Consider the following 20,572-nt stretch of genomic DNA (forward strand, 5'->3'; position numbering starts at 1 on the left):
TTCGGGAAACATTTGACACCACCATTTCGAGTAAGGACGCACTGTCCTCTCACTGTAGCCTCAGACAAATCCCTCCGCTACGCAATCTGCCATGTATTCCAACATAAATCCGAATCTGCATAAAGCTACGCATGACATACGCAATTAGTACTATATGTACAAACGAAAGAGGAAAGATTGACAACCAAGATTCATCTAAAAGTTTTCTTGAAAAATTCCCCGTCCTAAAGCCTACGCTTGTCCCATATCTTTTCCACGTACTTGCTCCCACGTACACGCCCTCTGGCTTGTCAGCGAAGAAAAAAAAAGTTTAAAGAAAAAAAACTAAATCACGGAAGAGATTCTGTGGTCTTTCTAGTTTGACAAGTTTTTTTTTTTTTTTTTTTTTTTTTTTTTTTTTTTTTTTTTGCTTGCAAAGAGGGGGGAAGATACGGGAAAACGGAAAGTACTGTTTGTCAGTCGATTCTGTCCCTGTTTTATGGTAAGTACACCAGATCCCTGTTGCTTTAGGTTTTTGACTTTGCTAGAGATTTATGCGGTTTTATTAGAATTGTTTAATCGCCATTTCAATGCCACGTTTTAGATTCACCCTTCAAGTGCGGGACTACTCTAAACCTCGTACTGATGGACGGTAGCCGCGAAACCGCTCCTGTTGCAACCGTCGTTTACCTTTTTTCAGGATTTCACTCGACATAAGTTGAACCATATGGATATGGTTTGATGTTGTTAAACTGCATACTATGGGCTCGAAATTCATAGCTTTTTTCAACACTTACAGTTTTCTAAACTTTCTTAGTATAAATATTAAACGTTTTGCGGCCTGATTAGTGTTGTATAATTATAAATATTCTCCCTGTTTATGTGAATACAATAATATAATACAAAGTCTAAACGAGGAATCTTTTTAAAAGAAGCAGCAGCACGGATTGGCCTGAAATTACTAACAAAAATAATTATTGTGGTAGCTATAGATACTTGCATCGAGCTGGGTTACTAAAGTCGCTCGATAAAGAAAAACAGCGGGAGTCCTGTGAAAATTCGCTGGTGGTTTTATAGACAGCCCAACTTGTTCCTCTGTTAATTTTTCATGACACAGGAGGAGCGGTATTGTCATTACTCAGATAGAACGCGTATCACGTTCACCAGTTAGGAAACGCAAACCCCCAATCTCTTTTGCGCATTGGAGAGAAACGGGAGCTCGTGGGGGTTATATAATGCGCCGGTTTTGTCTTTTGCAAGTAATAATGGGAATTAGCTGTGCATAGGAACAGTGCATGAAAGAAGTCACAATGATGATGAACGTACATATTAGGGGGAGCACTGATAAACTGGCAGCAATTCACAGTTATGGGGCTGAGACGATGGCCCGCTGTTATTGACCAAGCATTCAATTATTTATTTGACTTTACGACTGAAATGGCAGTTGCCAGGTCGCCGACCTTGGGGTGCAAGAGCCAGTATAAACGGTCTCCTGGTAACAGTGCTGTTCGAAGCTTAGCTGTAACTTAGTTGTAAGGCTTGTGACAACAGTTCGTTGTTCCAGACAGAACCACGCCCCTCTGATCCGGACCGTGGTACTTACGCGCTTATACATAGATTGTTGACAAGCACACATTGCGAACTTTCGCGGCGTTGTGAATTTCAAATTCGAATTCTAAGGTTGGAAAAGAAATGAAAACATTAACATTACTGATTGCTCTGAAGAGTGTAGGTTTCATAGGACAACCTAGAGAACACCTTCCTGTGAAGCATGATGGAGATTTTAACAGTAATGCCGTCACTGTGTCAAACTGCCTATGAACCAGTGAAACCAAATACTTTAATAAGCTTCTACTTCCTTGGCTTGTTCTTTCTGTTCTTGGTTCTTACTAATTATTCTTACTAATTAGACTAATAGCTGTGTTCCCTTATGGCTACTACCTGTACGTTACTTATTGCGCGTGTGTGAGTGGGACATCCATTTATTCATTCATTATCTTGGACAGAGTACCTTGGATAATAACAACCGTCAATAATTATTTCATTTAAAAAGCCACTGCATTTCTCTTTTCTATTTTAAAAGTGCAAAAATGAAACTCCTAACAATGTGAAGTAAACTATCAGCGGCAATGCTAACATTCCAGTCAACGGGGTATGACTAACCCGGACAGCAATGCAAGGAATCTCCATACTAACAAGTCATTGGCTGCTTTCTGTTGTTTGCATCTGTCTGTTCTACAGCTTTCTGGCCTGTTGTTCATGCATCACTGATAAGTTTCACATGTATTGAAGATGACTGCCAGAATTGCATTTGGTTAATTGCTCATTATACCAAACATACACAGGAAATCAATCTTTAATTGGTGTACTCATTATTATATGTAGTATTAATACACTGGCCACATTTTGTAGTGGAAGAGGTCTGGGGAACACGTCAGCATGTTTAAAATGCCCTTGTTAATTTGAAGGCAGGGGTCAGTGCAGTGACACAGGCAGGAGGGACTACATGTGTAACAGTGGTGTCCTCTTTATGTGTGGGCAAAAAGGAATGAGTTAGGGACAGAAGGGTAAAATGGTTTGGGCAGTGGTAGTTCCTCAGGTAACAAGAACCCACGGTGCAGTTAGGCCTGCAGGAGATCAGGTGACCTATCAAAGATCAAGAGAGCCGTTGTGGCAACTTGTCCTCTTCTCTCATCCCTTATCTGCACTCACCTGTCAGTTCTAGCCCTGCCATTTCCAGGCTACACACTTAGAAGAAGACACATTGTCCTTTGCAAAAAGAGCCTGCAGGGATACATAATATTTATAATTTACTTGATGACTTTCTGGAGTTTATATCATAATATAACTTCAGTGATATAGGGGGAGGGGACGTCATTCTAGATGTAGATAATTGCATCCAGTTCTCAATATCTCCAGAAAATGATTTAGGTCAATAAAATATGCTGTGTTTGAATAACCTACAGACACTATGTATGTTACAACTGCTCTTTTATAACCTTCAGCAAATCAGTGTTTAGTTTTTAGTAAGTGATGTGTTTCAGTTTCTTCCTGAAGTATGCCCTCATTCATTCTTGTGTGCAGACAAAGGGTGGCCATGGAGACAGCAGTCAAAACAGTTGTGTCAGTCTTCCTGAAGTCATCGAAAGGCAAGGAGAACCTTGGAGAGAAGGACTTCCAATCCCTAGTGAAGAACCAGCTGAAGAACATATTGACGGTTAGGATCAGTATCCACAGTATCCACAATTACAGTCATATGCTTTATCACCTCATGAGAGAATCTAAGCTCTTCAGTTGATAAGGATCCTACTATCATTTATGTTTTCCAGGGTCTGTTAACCTGATAAAGTGTAAAGCAGTGTGTGGAATGTTTCATGACCAAAAAAAAGGGGGGGGGGGGTGTAGAACATTTTACAGCATTAACCTAAATGGGTCATAAAGTTCATGTGACAGTCTCACATTATACATGGTAAAAAATGAGTTTCCTGTTAATCAGAGCTCAGTAGACAAAACTATATCAATAGTGCAGTTAGAAAATGACAAAGCTAAGGAATGGAAACATTGCTTGTGTTTGTGATGCTGTGATGTTTGTGGTGAAGATACATATGCCTACATAAATTAGGCAAACAATAACATCTTAGCAAAACACACTATTACATAATTAAAATAGGAGGAGATCAAAGGTAATGGAGGCAAGAGATTACATGTTATGTATGATAGGTGGGGATGTGCTGTCCTTGTACAGTGATTGCCAACACCAGCCTCACAAGCGGTTGAAAGGAGTAAACAAAGTTTAATTGAAGGGTAATATTTACTATGGCCAAGGGAATTTTCACAGTGTACCAGGCCTTAGTAGATCAGATAAATCTTAATTTTTTTTCTTTTTTCAGATTAATTTTGAATAATATACATGTAGATTATGATATTCTTATAATGTTTAAGCTAGAAAGTATTGATGAAAAACTAAGTAGCAACTACCATGGAAAATCCAAGTTCCTAACCTTTATTTATTGCCTTTTCAGTGAATCGTCTAACTTGTGGGTCATATAGTTAACCATTTTTCTTTTGGTGCTTAGGACACAGACAGCAATGAAGCTGTAAAGAACATGCGTCAGGGCCTTGATTCAGACATGGATGGAAAAGTCAGCTTTGAGGAGTACATGAAGCTGGTCGGCTACTTAGCAATGTCATTGAGTGATCAGCGTTGTGGCGGAGCACAGGTGGCAAGTTCAGTCAACGAGACATCAACTGAGGTCCCGACAGTGACCAAGGTGGAGCCCCAAGACGGCAAACAGGAGGAGCCTGTTAAAGTGGAGGTGGTAGCCAAAGTGCAAGAAGAGGAAGTGGAAGATGAAGAGGAGAAGGTAGAAGTGGTGGCAGAAACAGAGGAGACTTCATAAGAGCTTGAGATGGTTTCAACTAACTTCTCTAAACCTTGTGTATACTCACATGTATTTCAATCTCATATTTTTAATAATATCATATTTTATTACATAGCCTACCAAATTTGGCCACACTACAACTACATCGTTTACCACTGCGTTGCAGTATAAACCACTCCATATTCTTCATTCTTACAAACCTTATGTTGTCATTTGTACTGATCTATATTGTATTTTTTGCCATTTAAAGATTTATTTACGTTAAAAATGCATTATGGATCTATAAATATGCAATGCAGTATCTCTGGCAGTGTGTTTACAAGTGGCACTCTTTTTTGGCATGTATAATTAACAGACATTCGTATTACTTATGAGCCAGTTGTATACCCATCTGTGATTCACTCATGTGCATGTTACCCTCATGAACACAACCACTGCCATTACTTTTTTTTTTTTATATATGTGCAAATGTTTGTCTTGTCGTTATACACATTAAATTGCTAAACATGCATGCTAACATTATTTCACCACTTCATACCAAGCGGTGACCACTATTGAGCCCTAATTCACATACCACTGCCAAATATGAATGAAGCTATATTTGCATGACAATAAAAATATTGTCTTTAAGAATTTTGTTTAATAGCATGTTTGTTTGTATGCTCTTTTATTTCTCTTCTTTGGTGTGTCTGATGTCATCCTATGAAAGCTTAAATGCTTCCTCTTCATGACCCAAACATTTTTCTGTCTTTTATATGCATCTCCACCTTACTTTCATCTTTGCTCTTTTGCTTAGCTAACTTTGTCTAGCTTTGTCTCAAAAACTGGTATATCAGGTGCTTGGTGTCCTTATAATGACTGGACATGGAGCTTAATAATTAAAAGCCTTTGGGATGGAATCTACACCAGTAGACCCACGTGGCCCTATCAGAGCCCAAAATAGTCCAGCAGTATTGGGCCACTGACCAAGGGAGGCCCCCAAAACAGCTAGCACACCTCCACAAATATCCACACTTTCGAAGGAAACTTCATTTACACCACATTTCAAATTTTATATCTTATGCTAAATGCTTTTTGATTGACATTTTGGTTAGCAGTGCTGTTTGTTGCTTCTGGTCTTTTTTTCTTTTGTAATATGAGTGTAGGAGTGTGTAGAGGAAATGGTCATGCCATCAGAGTTGACCGGTCATTAGAAACTCACCGAGTTGTGTATGTGCAAAGTATTACAAACAGAATACTAATGTGAATGCCTTGAGTCCAAATGGATGTTGGGTGGGGGAAGTCTAATGTAAAGTCATCACTGAATCTAACAGGTCATAGTTTTTTCAAAGACTTTCAAATCAAGAGCTGTGCAGGTGGGAATAAAGATGTTATGGCTGTATGGAAAGTGAGCAGATAATCCTTACTTCAGTTCTCTGTCCCTGCTAACTTCTATATTTCTGGTAGTTTATTTGTAGCTGTACAATGAACTCACATCTCCTGCAACCACAGCTCTGTATTTCAGAATGGCCCTAACTGGAGCTTTAATATACTAATGCAGCATCTCTGAAACCACTAAATGTTTAGTGTGTATTTTTTATGTATGTATCTGAAGAAACAAAACCATTAGCCATTATTGGTAATATATTATAGTATCTATCCTTTTTATACTATACCCTGTATTGACTACATATTTTATTGAGTTCCTTTTTTTACCTGAAGATGTATCAAAAGCATGAAATTAGAAAACTTATATTGCTTTAGACTTTGTGTCATTGAAGGCTCAATCTCGTTTGCCTTTTGTATACTAGCAGATAAAAAAGTAATTTTTATGCTTTGTACATGTCTACATAATTTGTGTTTTTTTAAACACAGAATGAGGCTGGTATGATTAGTTTAGTCCTCAGCAGGGGACATGAAATTCTACAAACATGGAATTTTAAACATGGTATAAAACATTCACTTTGATGCACACTTGTAGATACACAGATGAGATGGTAACAGCAATACTCCTCCTTACACATGCATCCTCAGGACTCCCCAGTCCCTTGTTATAATTTTTTTTGCACTACCAAACAAGCACATTCAGGTAGATCATATCTTGACTATGTAAATCAACCTCTAAAGGCTATGTTACTGTCTCAATGGCTTTCGATGTGTCTGGGTCTTTACAGTGCCCAATGACGTGGGGCTCCATTACGCTAGCATTAGCAATGTGCTGTCACTCTGGAAGGTGATATGGGGTGCCATCATGCCAGCCTGGTGGAGTTAGCCCCATGCTAACGTCACACACACCTGATTATGTTTATAAATTGATGTGCTTATACTCACACCACACTTTTTAGTAGCATTTATTATTTGGAAACTAACTAGTGAACCATTAAAGTGTAAAGTTCATTTGTTTGTTTGTAACAAACGGTTTGCCATCCTTCAAAGCATCAGTGGTCACTTTGACCTTTTACTGGACGGCAGATCATTTTCAGTCCTGCTGTGACAGTAACACATGAACAAGCTGTAGCAACACAACTGCCTGATGTGTAAAATAGTTATTACAATGCCACATCATGGTTAATGTAGAGTCTGCCACTTCAGAAGGACTATACATGCAGAGAGATGGACAACAGTTTCTACCTAAAATATACCTTTAGTCTCAAAGTATGAAAGGTCAGACTTAGAGGTCATACTATAGTACCATTAAAAATGTACATTGAGGTAGCCAGGTCAGGTCTGCAATGTTATGTGTCCCACTGGTTAGGGTTGCTAGCTCCTATCCACAGCACCGCTGCTAAATATTCAAGTGGAAATATAGTTTCTAGTATATTGTTAGGCAAAGGTGAAACTCCCTCCTCTTCCCTAGAAGTGCGACTTGGGGCGACAGACATAAGAAGATTATCAAGATGTTTCTAACTTTAATAAATGAAGAAGAATATTCTAGAATATTGCCTTCCACATTTGGCACATATGCCTTAAACACTGTAGGATAATCTCTAGATGAGTAAATGAAAGTGTGGCCAATGGCATGTCACGTGTAAAAAATACATGGCCTTAGCTTATAGGTTTTTAACCTGAAACTCTAAGCACATTAACAAGGCACATGCTCTAGGAATATAGGAACTGTATCTAAGATCTGCAGCGATCTGCTCTAACTCAGCAGGCCTGCTGGGTTTCTATGGGTCAGGAGCATCTCCTTGTGCTGATGCAATCAAGCAGGCAGGTCACAGGAGAGTTTGGAGAGAAGGAGGAAGAGAGGTCGGAGCCATGGAGAAACAGAAGACGAGGGTGATGTGCAAAGAGGGGGAGGTGTAGGGTGGGTAGGGTGGAGGGGCAAGTGATATTTAAACCCTGGAGATACTCTCTCCTCAGCCGTACCTCCACTCTCTCACTATCTCATCCATCTCTCACTCTTCACCACAGACAAAGGAGGCTCTCCAGACGTACTCAGGTAAGACAGACGTCTCCGAAGAGAGACAGGGCACCTTTCTCTTGTAGCCTTTACTTGATGACTTGTCAGGCTAGATTAGTTTATATCAGTCTAGTCTTTGGATTGTAAATATTGGGTTGGCATCTTTTTAAAAACCTTTTTAAAAGATCGGTCTTTATAATGTTGTTTTAATAATAGTTTGATTGTTAAGTATATGGGATGTTTCACATTTTGAAAGTGTGTTGTATTGGTTTCAGCCCAATGAATTTCTTTCCTTAGATATTCTTTATATTCTTTTCCTCAGGCATTTCTTAGACATGCTATGACTTTTCACCCCATGTCATTTGTTGGGACTTCATTGCCTAAAATGTAAGGTTAACAAACAAAAAGACTTCAAGGTTAGTGTATAAAAAGTTTTTAACCAAGTTGTTAACTATGTATGTCAAACAACTGTCCAGTTCTGTCCAGTAACTAGGCCACCATCTTATGTTACTGTCCAAGTGTTGATTGCTGTGGTTTCTCAATGTGGTGTTTCAGCCTCTATATTCCACTCTTACTAATTAAAATAACATTTTATTAATTCATGTCTTTTAAAATAATGTGCCATATTTCATCTTTTTGCTAGGACTTAGAATGGTGTGCAGTAGTCATCATTGTGCAGTACGGCCATTTTACAGCTCTTTCGTGTGACTGTGCCACATCTGCTAAACGACTGCATGACCTTAATAGCCCTTAACCCGGTGTTCTGCTACCTCAGCTGAGGGTCACGGTGGATGAAGACATTGGTTCCAGACATGTACCTTACAATTTGAGCTGCCTAATTATGCTCATGTGAATTAATTATTGAAATTAGACAGTGTAGCACTTGAAATGAGTAATGGAGACATGCGGTCCTGAGCACCCTTGTAAAGTAACCTTGTCTTGGGTTTGACGTCAAGGAAATCAGTTCACTTCTGGAACACATACAGAAGGGAGGAATGCAAAGATCTGTTACTAAGTCAAATTATTGTAGGTGGCTTAAATTGAACGAAACCTTCACCTTCATGAGCATTAATATTGCTGGTTGAATTTCTCTACATGACCAGTAGGGTGGGTCATATGATTAATATAATAATTCTATGTTATCATTAGTTTTTATATTAATTCATGATGTGCATGTCTTCATTGGCTGCGTCTGATTATTTATCTATTTATTTTCCAATGTTTCGTCAGTTTTGCATTTCCCTTAGTTTGTTATTGTATGATGTGGACTTTATTATGCACAAGGCAATGTTCATTAGCTCAGAATAATCTCTTAAATCTTTAATGAGCTCTGGATTTTGTGATTTTTTAGACATTGCAGTTAAATTAGCTTGATAACCTTGACAACAAAGCAAATCACTCTGATCAGAAACATCTTATAACTTGTGAGTTCCATTCCTTTCCTCTTTTTCATCATTTTCTTTTCATCCTCCATGGGTTCTTCTGGGTCTTGCTTTAAATTTGGTCAATGACTATGTCTGTCTTTAAAATCACAGTAGCTTGGCGACCCTGGAGACAGAAGATCCACGATGCCACGCTCACGATGTGATGTGTAAGAATGTTGCTTTTCAAGTGACCCCTTCATAACTTCTGCCCAGACCCCCACTCCCCCCCCCCCCCCAATTCAAATGAGAAAAAGTGTAAGCCTTTGCAGAATGATGGAGATGATTTGTCACTTGGCTTTTTTAAGGGTGATCTAAAACTCTGGTTAGGTCTTTAAATTTTACTAATTGACACCATTTTGTTTCCTCCCTGCCATTCAACCCTTGTGCTTGTGCCATTTCAATTGAGCTAAAGCTCCACCCATGCCAGTCATGTGACCACACATGTGGCTGGAGCTAGGTAAGGGTGCACCATGGGCCCCCTCTCATTTTGGACCTTTGTGAATGCATTTCAGCATGTCCAAAGAACCAAGCACCAACCTGGAGAGTGCCATGCAGATGCTCATCAAGACCTTCCATAAGTACTCGGGCAAGGAAGGAGACAAGTACACACTCAGCCGAGGGGAGCTAAGAGAACTACTTACAGAGGAGCTGGGAAACTACTTAGGGGTGAGGAAAAGCGCATGCAGCCTGTGTGCAGCACGCCCTGCTCAGGGGAGCTGTTTTTAGCGCTAGACTGAACTTTTAGTCTTTCATCTGCTGGTTCATTCTTGCATGTGAATTCCAACTTTCAACACAGTGAAGGCAGAAATACTCAGAGTAATGTACACAGCTGCTAAATGAATAATGGAGGATAAAATACGTAAGTAGCGTTTTACTACAGAGCGCCGTTAAACAGACTTCTGCGTGTTACAGCATGCCACAATTCTCGATTACATTTAAGGATAAATACTTTGAATTCTTCTCTAGAGAGGCACACACACCCACACACATGAATACTTCACCCATTCATCATCTCCTAGACGAACAATATGTTTGTTTATACTTTTATAATGTGACATATGTATTATACAAAAGCACTCACTCCCATTCACAGTCTTCCACACACTAGCACATGCCCAAAAACCAAACATTCACTTAGTCTTATGTTCAGACTGCAGCTACATCTACTTCATCCACAGCACACCCAGATAACACTGCCCTCTGTCCCTCCCTCCCCCTTCCCCAAAGAACGCACAAGATAAAGATGCAGTGGAGCGGGTGATGAACGACTTGGACGCCAACAACGACGGTGAGGTGGACTTCACCGAGTTCATTATCCTAATGGGGGCGCTCACCGTGGCCTGCAATGACTTCTTCCTCGACAGCCCGCCCCCTAAAAACAAGGACGTCAAGTCGGGGTCAGCAGAGGGAGAGAAGAAAGAGTAATGAGGGGGAGGAGAGGGGAGTGGAGACAGCCATGGAGGGAGAAGACAGAACAAGGAAGAGAGTTCATCATTTCACCCATTTCTGTAATCATGAGTGACAGGCCTAATTCCTTGAGGTCTGGGACAAGATCCCTCTCTTCTGAACTATTACTTACTTGAATCTATCCATCATCAAGCTTGTCATTATGCTGTGTCTTGAAGACATGAACAGGTGCATTTTCAGTAATGCCAGAAACATGTTTGCCCCACCCTAATATTCTACACAAGTAAACAGATGAGAAAAGTGTTCAAAGGGAATGCTCATTAGGGTACTAGGAGAGGTGTCTTCCATTTAAAGGTACATTCTGTGATTTCAGAACAACAATTGTGACATCTGCCACTTATTTTTCTGTAAGGTTCTCTATGTACTTGAGGTCCCTCAGTTTCATAGAGGGACAGTTAAATTGCAAATAAACAAGATTCAGTAACCTGAGAAACCTCACTTGAAGCTGTTATGGCTTTGTTTGCAATGAAATAGAAAATTTATACCAGAAAATGGCTTACTCTTTATTTCTAAAATCACAGAGCGTGGCTTTAAATTCCTAACAGTGCAAACAACTGAACAACACAAAATGTAATGCACAAAACAAGCAAAATAGGAACAGTGTACATTATGTCCCTGTAAACAATATTAACATTAATGATCAGTGTTGACCATTTGAATGTGTCTTCTTTCTTGGCACCTATTTTGTAGCCTATTTTGTTAAGTGTTAATAAGCACCTTTCTCATAAGAATAAACAAGTGTTGATCCTCAGTGGACTCACATCTTTGTGTATTGTGAATATCTCTGGCTGAAGAACTGCTGATTGAATGCCTGAGACTACTGATAAACATGGTTCTGAATGCCTGAGATTACTGACAAACAATTCAGAATACCTGAGATTACTGACAAACATGGTTCTGAATTCCTGAGATTACTCACAAACATGGTTCTGAATTCCTGAGATTACTCACAAACATGGTTCTGTGAAAAGTGATACTGCTCACTCATATCCCCTTCTGCCAACGTTAATATCTCTTGTTCACTTCAACAATAACGTGGATTACATGGATTATACAACTTAACATTAATGTTGTTTTTTTAAAGTTCTGCTTTCCCAAAAAAAATTAATATAATAAATCTGTGAACATCAATATGATTATCAGAAAAAAAATTCCAAGGATCATTTTATTAGCTTAAAAGACTAAGTAATGACAAATAAATATTGTTGCTCTAATTATAAAAATTTAAAGTCAGAGAACATTTTGGTTTGTTATACCGCTATGTTTGTCAAATGATTTATTAGCCACCCAAATAGCTATATTGCCTTTGGCCGAGCATAGCTAATTGTCCAAAACAATGTGTGCCAAAAGGCAATGGAAGATTTTCTGTCTATTTTCTGACAGAGCTGGGTGCAAGTTTTTTTGCAAATGGAGCAGTTAAGAATATCATTAAAAATACAGGCCCTAAATACAGGCCCTGTCATGTTCACAGTACACTTTCAAGGAAGTTATTGTAAATTCATGACCAGTGTTCTGAATGCTGTTGGTGTAAAATCGTATTTTTTTACTTACAGTGTAGGACATAATTTAAACATGCAAATTCAGGAAGCACCTCATTCAGAATTGGTAAGAGCTTAAATTTCATGGAAACGTAGATTTTTTTCAACGTTTCTTTAATACCATAAACAACCTGGGCCCCTATTTTTATCCATTCACGTAAATGCATTCCCAGTGATGACAAGACTGCACGGGGACTGTAGAGTCATTCTGAGTATGTGCGTGAATTTAAGCTGCTTGCTGGAGCATATCCTGGGTTTTCCTCACATCCTGCTTTTCCTGTCAGACCTGTCCTGTCTACCCCTAGGTGATAGAAGTTAGGAAAGGGAACAAATAAGAGAGTTAAAGAAGGAGTCCGGCACTCTGATCATGGCTGTTCTGTGGCTAGAATCTTATTCAAGCTAACATGGCTTGAATAGTCAATAAAATGTGTGTGTGTGTGTGTGTGTGTGCGTGTGTGTGTGTGTGTGTGTGTGTGTGTGTGTGTGTGTGTCTGTGTGTGTCTGTGTGTGTCTGTGTGTGCTGTGTGCACACGTGCATGTGCACATGTGTGTACATATATGTGCGTGTGTGTGTGAGAGAGAGATAGAGAGAGAAGGAGAGATTCAAGTAGAGATTACATATGAATGTGAGCTTGGGTGTGGATGTACAAGTATGTTTGTGCACATGAGTTCATAAGCGCAATCATTTATGTCTGAGAGGATGGTCATTTTCATCATAACTTCCTAATACCGTCATACGTAAGCTATTTCTTACATTCCTGGTATGAAGGTTATTCTCATCTTTCCCTTTCCTTTTACGCCATGGACTATTTCAAATCCCAGCATGCCAGCTCTTTGCTCTAAAAGTCTGTGAACATGCTGCCTGCAATGAAAACACCTTTTTTGGCTTTTTTTTTGGCTTTTTTAAGGCATGCTGCAATGTAACAATGTATTTGTGGTGTGTGTATTTGGGGTCTGAGTATTGGTAGCCTGAATATTTGGTATGTGTTTATTGGAGAGATGCGGTCCCATCTCTCATCTGCCTGGACTAATGTCCCGTCCCCCCCACACACCCCCCCCACCCCCGCCCCACCATCTGCCTGGACATTGGTCCAGATCCTGGGGCTCAGCCCACCAATCAGCCTGCGGCAGGTGTGTCGGTGCTCCTCTCACAGAGTGGTGTCGTCTGTCTCCGTCGGTAACCATAGTGCCCCCTGTCACTGTTATCTGGCCAAGTCGTCTGGAGTGGGCCAAACAGACACCTTAGCCTGCTGTCTATGTTTCTCAACACACATCAGCTCAGGGTGTCACTCCTGCCAGTATAACATGAAGAGAGGCCGTATGGGAGGAGGCAAAAATAAAATAACACACCACCATTCCAGCATGCACAGATCACAGACAAGATGGGCCCCGCGCTGGCACTGTGATGAGGCTTTTCTGTACATAAATGGCAGATTGCACAAGAATGCACATGATAAGGGCCTTCTTGGGTAAGACTCCAACAGGCATTGGTGGCTCATAGAAGCTAACAAAATACACCTGACGTGAGGAGATTGTAGTTTTTCAAAACAAGATGAAGATTTCCTTATCACAGGAACCTCTGTAGAGAAGAGTGTATAGGACACCACTTATTTGGACTAAAACAGGTCACCCAAGTGCAAACACTCTTACCAGAGCACACTGAAGCTGACAGCAGCCATGAAACACATATAAGTCATATGGACTGTGATGTAGATAGCCCTATTAAGAACACCCTTCTGGTAGCTATCTGTTCTTTCTCTGTTGTATGTACTCTGAATTTAACTAATCGAATGAACTAATCTGATGCAAATTTATCTTGTTTTCTGCAGTTATGATGTTTCCAGAACCCCTTTCATGAGTGAACTGTTTTTTTACATAATATAACATTTGACAAATAAACAGGACAGGTCTGAATAGTTTGTGTATGCCTACATTAATGAACATATAGTCGAACCTGTACTTGTGTTTGCTTAAACAAGTATACAGCATATTAAAATGGTATTTAGATTTATGCATTTACTTGAACTGACAGCACAGATTAATTTAAAATGTTAGCCTCAAGCATTTGAAACTATATTTGTTACATATGAGTACAGTGTGGATATAAAGGTGAAGTTATGTGCGCCCTTTGTGGTTTCCTGTCATTTGATTAATAATAATATCACTAAAGATTCTGAGTAAAATATTGTACACATGATAAAGTCCTAACAACAAGAACCTTGTGAAAGTCTTCCAAGATGATTTCAGTAGCTGCAGACTGCTTTCACTTGACAAAGGGGTTTTCCAATGACCCACATGGCCCAACAGTTCTGCCCGGGCAAACAGTGGTTAAGCAACCTGTGTTAACAAGTACTGAGTAACTGAACAAGTTCTCTCCAAGGTGTTTTAGGCTGACTGTGGCTCCCCCTTCCTCACTGTCATGCAGCTCCATACCTGAATGCAATCATAATAAGAGTCACAAGAGACCGCTTATCGCACTCGGCTATCATAGTGATGAAGTGAGAATGGTAAAGGGAGAGGGAGCTTAGTAGATTGATTAAAAGAGGGAGGTGTGGTGTCAGTTCCTTTTTTCCTTTAATTTTAAGTGTCAATTCTAATGAAATGATGTCACTGTCACTTTGTGATTTTGACTCCAGCTGTCACATGCTGTTATGACCTTGGCCTCCACCTTGGGGCCCAGATCCTCTGTGTACATCTGATCTGTTAACAGTCATTAGCCACATCACTTCCTTGACCCCTTCCCCTAACCTTTAACTGTGATCTTAACCTGACCATGAGATTAACATTTAATCTGCCATCTAGACAATACAGACAGCTACTCAATTCCACAGCTAAAATGAACCCTAATGAGGGTTTAAGTGCACAGAAATGGTTAATTATGACTGATAGGGATATACACACCAGGTAACATCATCTGGATAATTCATAACTAATGACTAGTGGTGACGAGAGGCTAGCAGTTTGATTGACAGGTCGGACTGTCTCTGTTGGAATCGGAATGTGATCTTCTAGGTCTTTGAAACACGTGTGGTTTTGCAGGTACAAATACACATAAAGTTAACTTTGTTCTTTGAAGTCCAGAAGAAATTTTTGCATTAATGGCAATCTGTCATATCATGATGAAGCACTCGGAGACATAAATAATCAGGATTGGGTATTGTGATATGGCTTTGAGAGAAAGTAGATTGTAGTGATGCACACATAGCTCTTTCTTATAATGTAGTTAGAAAGCTGCATTGACCCATAATGACACTAGCAACCTATGTTCCTCTTCAGCATTTGATGAAGACAAATTGTTTATTATAAGCAAGAGTAAGGCTGTGAAATGAAAATAAAGTAAGGGTCTAGGTCTTTAGGTCTAAGCACTTTAATGTCTTGTGATCACGGTATGTCAGTTCTGAAATGCATGTTGCACCTTAGACCCCAGTGTAAGATACAACAAGTCAATGACAGGTGCTTGGTGTCTTTGCACCAGATACATGTACATTTCAGGAAGGCTGTTTACTGCAATGAGATGTTTACTGCAATTATGGAAGACATGTCACATATACCTTGGGAACTGACTGCAGCTAAATTCTTCATGTGTGGTGGAGGTGGAGATCAAAGCAGAGCTGGAAATCAAAGCAGTTTTTAAAAGAGAATACTAAAAGATACCTAGCCCTGTCATAGAGACTATAGCTCCCAGACATCTCAGCAACATTTTCCTCATCTCTACAATACTGATTACACCTGTCACTCATTACCACACATACATTTAAAGACACTATCTTCCCTGGTTCCTCATGAAGTATTGCCTCATGTATTTGATCAGTATACCAAACATTTTTCATGCCTCCTTCATGGTTAGACCCGGTTTGTTTTACGCATGCTTTCTTTGGATTTCTGTCTATATGTACTTTTGCCTGGCTGTTTGTTTTTTTTAGATTACCTGGACTCTGACTGTTTTTTGACAATGAGATTGGCTTTAGTGAATGTGCCTGCTCTCTGGTTCTGGCCTTGGCCACACATTTGTTAAGAAATTCACCAGTGATACAGTCTGCACTCGTTTGTGTCTCATCCTGCATGCATCCTTACACATTAAATTAATCTTTATTATTAATCATTTCCTGTTTTATTGTCTGGTAAGTAGGGAATGTCAAAACCACAAATACCACAAATAGTGGCTATTAAAATATCCACTATATCTTACTTTATATTTCATTATTATTGTTGTTATTATTATCATTATTCTTTATTATTATTATTATTATTATTATTATTATTATTATTAATTACACTTATATTGATTTTCTCACACTCAAGGACTTGCTTTGTCTTCCAGTGCCAATGGAACCTGACATGAAGTGTGACAGAACAGCCACGAGAGGGAGCCAGATTTTTGTTTTTGAATTACTAAATAAACAAATAAATAAATGTGCTGTATTTGTCAAATGTGATTTTCACCCCAATTGAAATTTGTCCTCTGCATTTCCCCATCTGTGCAGTGATCACACACACACACACACACACACACTAGTGATTACTAGGGGGCAGGCAGGCAGCCCTAGCCCAGAGCCCAGGAAGCAGTTGGGGTTAGGTGCCTTGCTCTAGAGAACCTCAGTCATAGCCTACAGCCTGGGAATTGAACTCACGACCCTCCAGTCACAAGACCAGTTCCCTAACCACCAGACCATGACTGCCCCATGTACTACTTTACAACATTTCATTTAGTACAGATACACCAAAATAGAACAGGGGGCATTTCTGAAAAACAAGAAACTGTCATCTTTTGCTTACCACTTCAGTCCTTAAAACACTAATGTGAAACTCCTGTGATATTCTCTTTTTGTGAATGGGGTCCATGCACCCAAGAAGTAATTCTGATATCATAACATGAGTAACATGTCTCTCTGCTCCAGACACAACACCAAAATGTTTGGTCTCCAAACTCAAGAGTCATCATAACCTATGGAGATGACATTCAATGTGTGGTTACAAGCGGGGCAACACGGTGGCTTGGTGGTTAGCACGTTTGCCTCTCAGCACTGGGGTCTTGGGTTCAAGTCCCTATCTGAGTGGAGTTTCCATGTTCTCCCTGTGTCTGTGTGGGTTTCCTCCGGGATCTCTGGTTTCCTCACACAGTCCAAAGACATGGAGGTTAGGTAAATTGGCCTCCCTGATTCCCAGACAAAAATTCTCCCTGAGTGTGTCTGTGTGTCTTCATGTTCAATAAAAAAAACCACAAAAGCAGTTGTCTGAGTGTCTCTGCATGAATGTGTTTGTATGCCCAGTGGTGGATGGTGCTCTGTCACTAGGGTCTGTCCTCTCTCCCCTTCCTGCACCCCATTCAGTCCCCCAGGGGGCTGTGGATCCTGGTAGAGAGTATGCTGTGCGCAATTGGCTGCCGCTTCTCGCTGGTGTGTGACTGGTTTGTAAGAGTTGTACCTATGTTAAAATTGTAAAGTGACCTTGAGTATCTAGAAAGGTGCTATATAAGTTGAACATTCATACAAGCCTCAAAAAATTACAGACTTCTGTTCTGTTTATTGTAAAATGGGGAACACTGAGTATCACCATCACCTCTACAAAGCATCTTTAATAATGTGAAATATAATATGACAAATCAAGCATGTGACAAAACTGAAAAAAAATATATATGTTTTTATTATTTTACTATTTATAATTGTCTTTGTGTGTTAGATTAGATTAGATTAGATTCAACTTTATTGTCATTATGCAGAGTACAAGTACAGAGCCAATGAAATGCAGTTAGCATCCAACCAGAAGTGCAAAGGGAAAACAGTGTTATATACATAAAGTGCAGAGTAAACACAGCATGGATGCTGTAGATACAATATATGTGGCAATATGTATATATATATATATATATATATATATATATATATATATATATATATATATATATATATATATTAGTGGTGGGACTTTAACGCGTTAATTTCGATTAATTAATTACAGGAAAATTAACGCACTAAAAAAATTAACGCATTTTAACGCACGATACACTTTTGCATCGTGGAATGTTTCTCAGTGCACGAGTTCCAGGCGTACAGATTATATGGACGCACGATAAGATGAGCATGATGCAGATGACTAAAGAGGCTACGCTGGTGGATGGGAAATTTAAATATAAGAAACTTCCAGATGGAAGTTCAAACAAAAATAGTGTTATTTACACTTTATGTAGGAAGGAGTTCGCTTATCACAGGAGCACTTCCACCCTTCGTTACCACCTCAACGCAAAACATGTTGCAGCTAAAGCTGGGCGTACACTGTACGATATTTTAAATCGTGTACTCAGCTCCAGCTCAAACTGTACGACTAACTCGTGGCGGAGAGTCGGCTCGTGGAGCTGCTTCAACAGTGCGATACTCTCACGAGGAGCGATTTGAATTTCAAACATGTTTGATATTCTTGCGACGCTGCGATTTCTGATCGGGAGTTGGTCGTGAGGTGTGAATCGCTCCTCGTTTACCTGTGTAAACTATACGATGCATGACACGCGATTGAGCCGAAACGAGTGAAAAATCGGCTGAAAATGGGCCAAAAATCGCACAGTGTACGCCCAGCTTAACGCGCAGGTCAGTAATGATAACTTAGCTGCTAAATGTATTCCTAGTACGATAGGGTGACCTAAACGTCCGCATTTCACATCCTGTCCCGGTCGTCCCGGGTTTTTTTTAAAGTGAGGAAATGTCCTGGTTTTTAAAGTACCTTCATTGGACCATTAAGACTGGATTAAACTCGCGAGTGACCGTAGCGCGCGACTCCGCACGCGTTTATAAATGACGCGTCATATTATTTGTGTTGTTCGCTCTCTGTGGTCGAAGATAAAGGCTTACAAGAAGCGCTGCACATTGCGTCAACTGATGCAAGTTATGAACTACCGTCCAGGGGGTGAGTTTCCCAAAACGTTCTTAGCACCAAGTACTTCTTAACCTCGTACGTAAGAACGAGGGAAAAAAACAGGTTATCGTGAAAGGGAAGTAAAACAGGTTATTGTGAAGAGCGCCACAAATGTGGCTCTGACTGGGGATCACTGGACCTCTGTTAGCAACAAGAATGATCTTGGTGTGACAGCTCATATTATAGATGATGAATGGAAGATCCAGTCATTTGACCACTTCTAGGCACTATGGAGATGCCTGTGGCAGAGGCCTGGGAAAGTTAAGAAAAGTATACCATCTAAAATGGTATTAAAAAACATCTTCTGATTTACTTCAATTCTTCCAATATCCTGAGCAAAACTCCCAAAATTAAACAACATTTTTGGTCAGAATTTCCAATGTTCTGAACTGTTTTCTGCACTCATATATTGGTCTGTGTAGTAGACTGGTGGAAAAATAAACAAGATGTTGAAGTTTGATTATGTTCATTGATTCATTCATCATTCAAACTTAAATTAATATTTCTCATGTTAAATACTGAAATGCGATTAAAATGCGATTAATTTCGATTAATTAATTACAAAGCTTCCGATTAATTCGATTAATTTTTTTAATCGCGTCCCACCCCTAATATATATATATATATATATATATATATATATATATATATATGATGAAATAAATATAGTGTATACACAGTACAACATATAGTGTAATATAATATACAATATGCGGGGGGGGGGGGGGGGGGGGTATAAAAGAGAATGTAAATGAGTGTAGGAGTATTTGCAGTATGCCCGGTAAATTAAATTAGTGCAAAAGAAAGTTCAGTGTGTAAAGTACATAGAGTGCAGGTGCAGTTAAGTCTCTATGAGGAATTCAGCAGTGTTAGGACTTAAAGGGTCATCATTCCACATCACACACAAAAAGAAAGAGAACAAAAAGACTTTTAGAGCTTGTTGCACATTTGCTATTTTAGTCATCGTGTCTTTCAGGCAAATCCAACAAAGTTTCGATATCAACCTGTGTGAAAAATTTTTCATGAAAAAAAGTTTGTATTTTTTAGCATTTGTTATGTCCCTTGGCTACACAGCTGTACCTCACTAATTAAACTGCACTCATTACATTAGCATATCTATTAGAACAAACATCTATGTAAGCATGCAAATCAACTCCACCCAGTATGACATGCAAAACAGCTTTATTTGCATGAAGCTGCTGCTAGCAGATCTGTGTGTCCCTGTCAAATGAGCCGCTGGCAGATAACCAGCATTTGCTGCAGACCTCTCAACATTTTTATGTTTTTCCCCCCAAAAATATGAAATTTCCAAACTGGCTAACAACATGCACATCCATCAATGCCCAGAAAATGCCACCAAATGTCCTCACATTTGTACCAAAACCAAATGATAATCAAAGGCAGACCACATTACGTCTAAGGGGTCGTTCCCTTCATGACAGGCTTTACAGTTTCAGAGGCAATTTATTTGTTCCTTGTTTACTTGTGACTAAA

General features: G+C 39.5%; 2 protein-coding genes across 5 annotated transcripts; both read left to right on the top strand.

The window, feature by feature from the left end:
* The first annotated feature begins 397 nt into the window (after positions 1 to 397).
* s100u (S100 calcium binding protein U) lies at positions 398 to 6,179 on the top strand. The gene is made up of 3 exons (XM_077009622.1): positions 398 to 481; positions 3,064 to 3,196; positions 4,056 to 6,179. Exons 2-3 carry the CDS (start codon positions 3,077 to 3,079, stop codon positions 4,377 to 4,379), a joined length of 444 nt encoding a protein of 147 aa, XP_076865737.1. The 5' UTR covers positions 398 to 481; positions 3,064 to 3,076; the 3' UTR covers positions 4,380 to 6,179.
* Positions 6,180 to 7,658: 1,479 nt separating this feature from the next.
* Positions 7,659 to 11,695, top strand: s100s (S100 calcium binding protein S). 4 transcript variants are annotated; one of them, XM_077009623.1, is made up of 5 exons: positions 7,715 to 7,782; positions 8,066 to 8,159; positions 9,279 to 9,334; positions 9,680 to 9,833; positions 10,395 to 11,695. In XM_077009623.1, exons 3-5 carry the CDS (start codon positions 9,312 to 9,314, stop codon positions 10,590 to 10,592), a joined length of 375 nt encoding a protein of 124 aa, XP_076865738.1. In that variant the 5' UTR covers positions 7,715 to 7,782; positions 8,066 to 8,159; positions 9,279 to 9,311; the 3' UTR covers positions 10,593 to 11,695. The 4 variants fall into 4 exon arrangements, with proteins under 4 accessions (XP_076865740.1, XP_076865741.1, XP_076865738.1 ...); XM_077009625.1 differs by lacking the exon at positions 8,066 to 8,159 and having other exon boundaries at positions 7,659 to 7,782; XM_077009626.1 differs by lacking the exons at positions 8,066 to 8,159; positions 9,279 to 9,334 and having other exon boundaries at positions 7,693 to 7,782; positions 10,395 to 11,694.
* The last annotated feature ends 8,877 nt before the right edge of the window (positions 11,696 to 20,572 follow it).

This window comes from Brachyhypopomus gauderio, chromosome 6 (assembly GCF_052324685.1).
Source record: "Brachyhypopomus gauderio isolate BG-103 chromosome 6, BGAUD_0.2, whole genome shotgun sequence".
Lineage (NCBI taxonomy): Eukaryota > Metazoa > Chordata > Actinopteri > Gymnotiformes > Hypopomidae > Brachyhypopomus > Brachyhypopomus gauderio.

Bases quoted from the DNA above. Each gene is read 5' to 3' on its own strand.
- s100s (XM_077009625.1), top strand. From the start codon at position 9,312: ATGCCACGCTCACGATGTGATGT. The intron at 9,335-9,679 runs GTAAGAATGTTG...AATGCATTTCAG, and splicing joins CCACGCTCACGATGTGATGT to CATGTCCAAAGAACCAAGCA. The intron at 9,834-10,394 runs GTGAGGAAAAGC...CCTTCCCCAAAG, and splicing joins AGCTGGGAAACTACTTAGGG to AACGCACAAGATAAAGATGC.
- s100u (XM_077009622.1), top strand. From the start codon at position 3,077: ATGGAGACAGCAGTCAAAACAGTTGTGTCAGTCTTCCTGAAGTCATCG. The intron at 3,197-4,055 runs GTTAGGATCAGT...TTTGGTGCTTAG, and splicing joins AGCTGAAGAACATATTGACG to GACACAGACAGCAATGAAGC.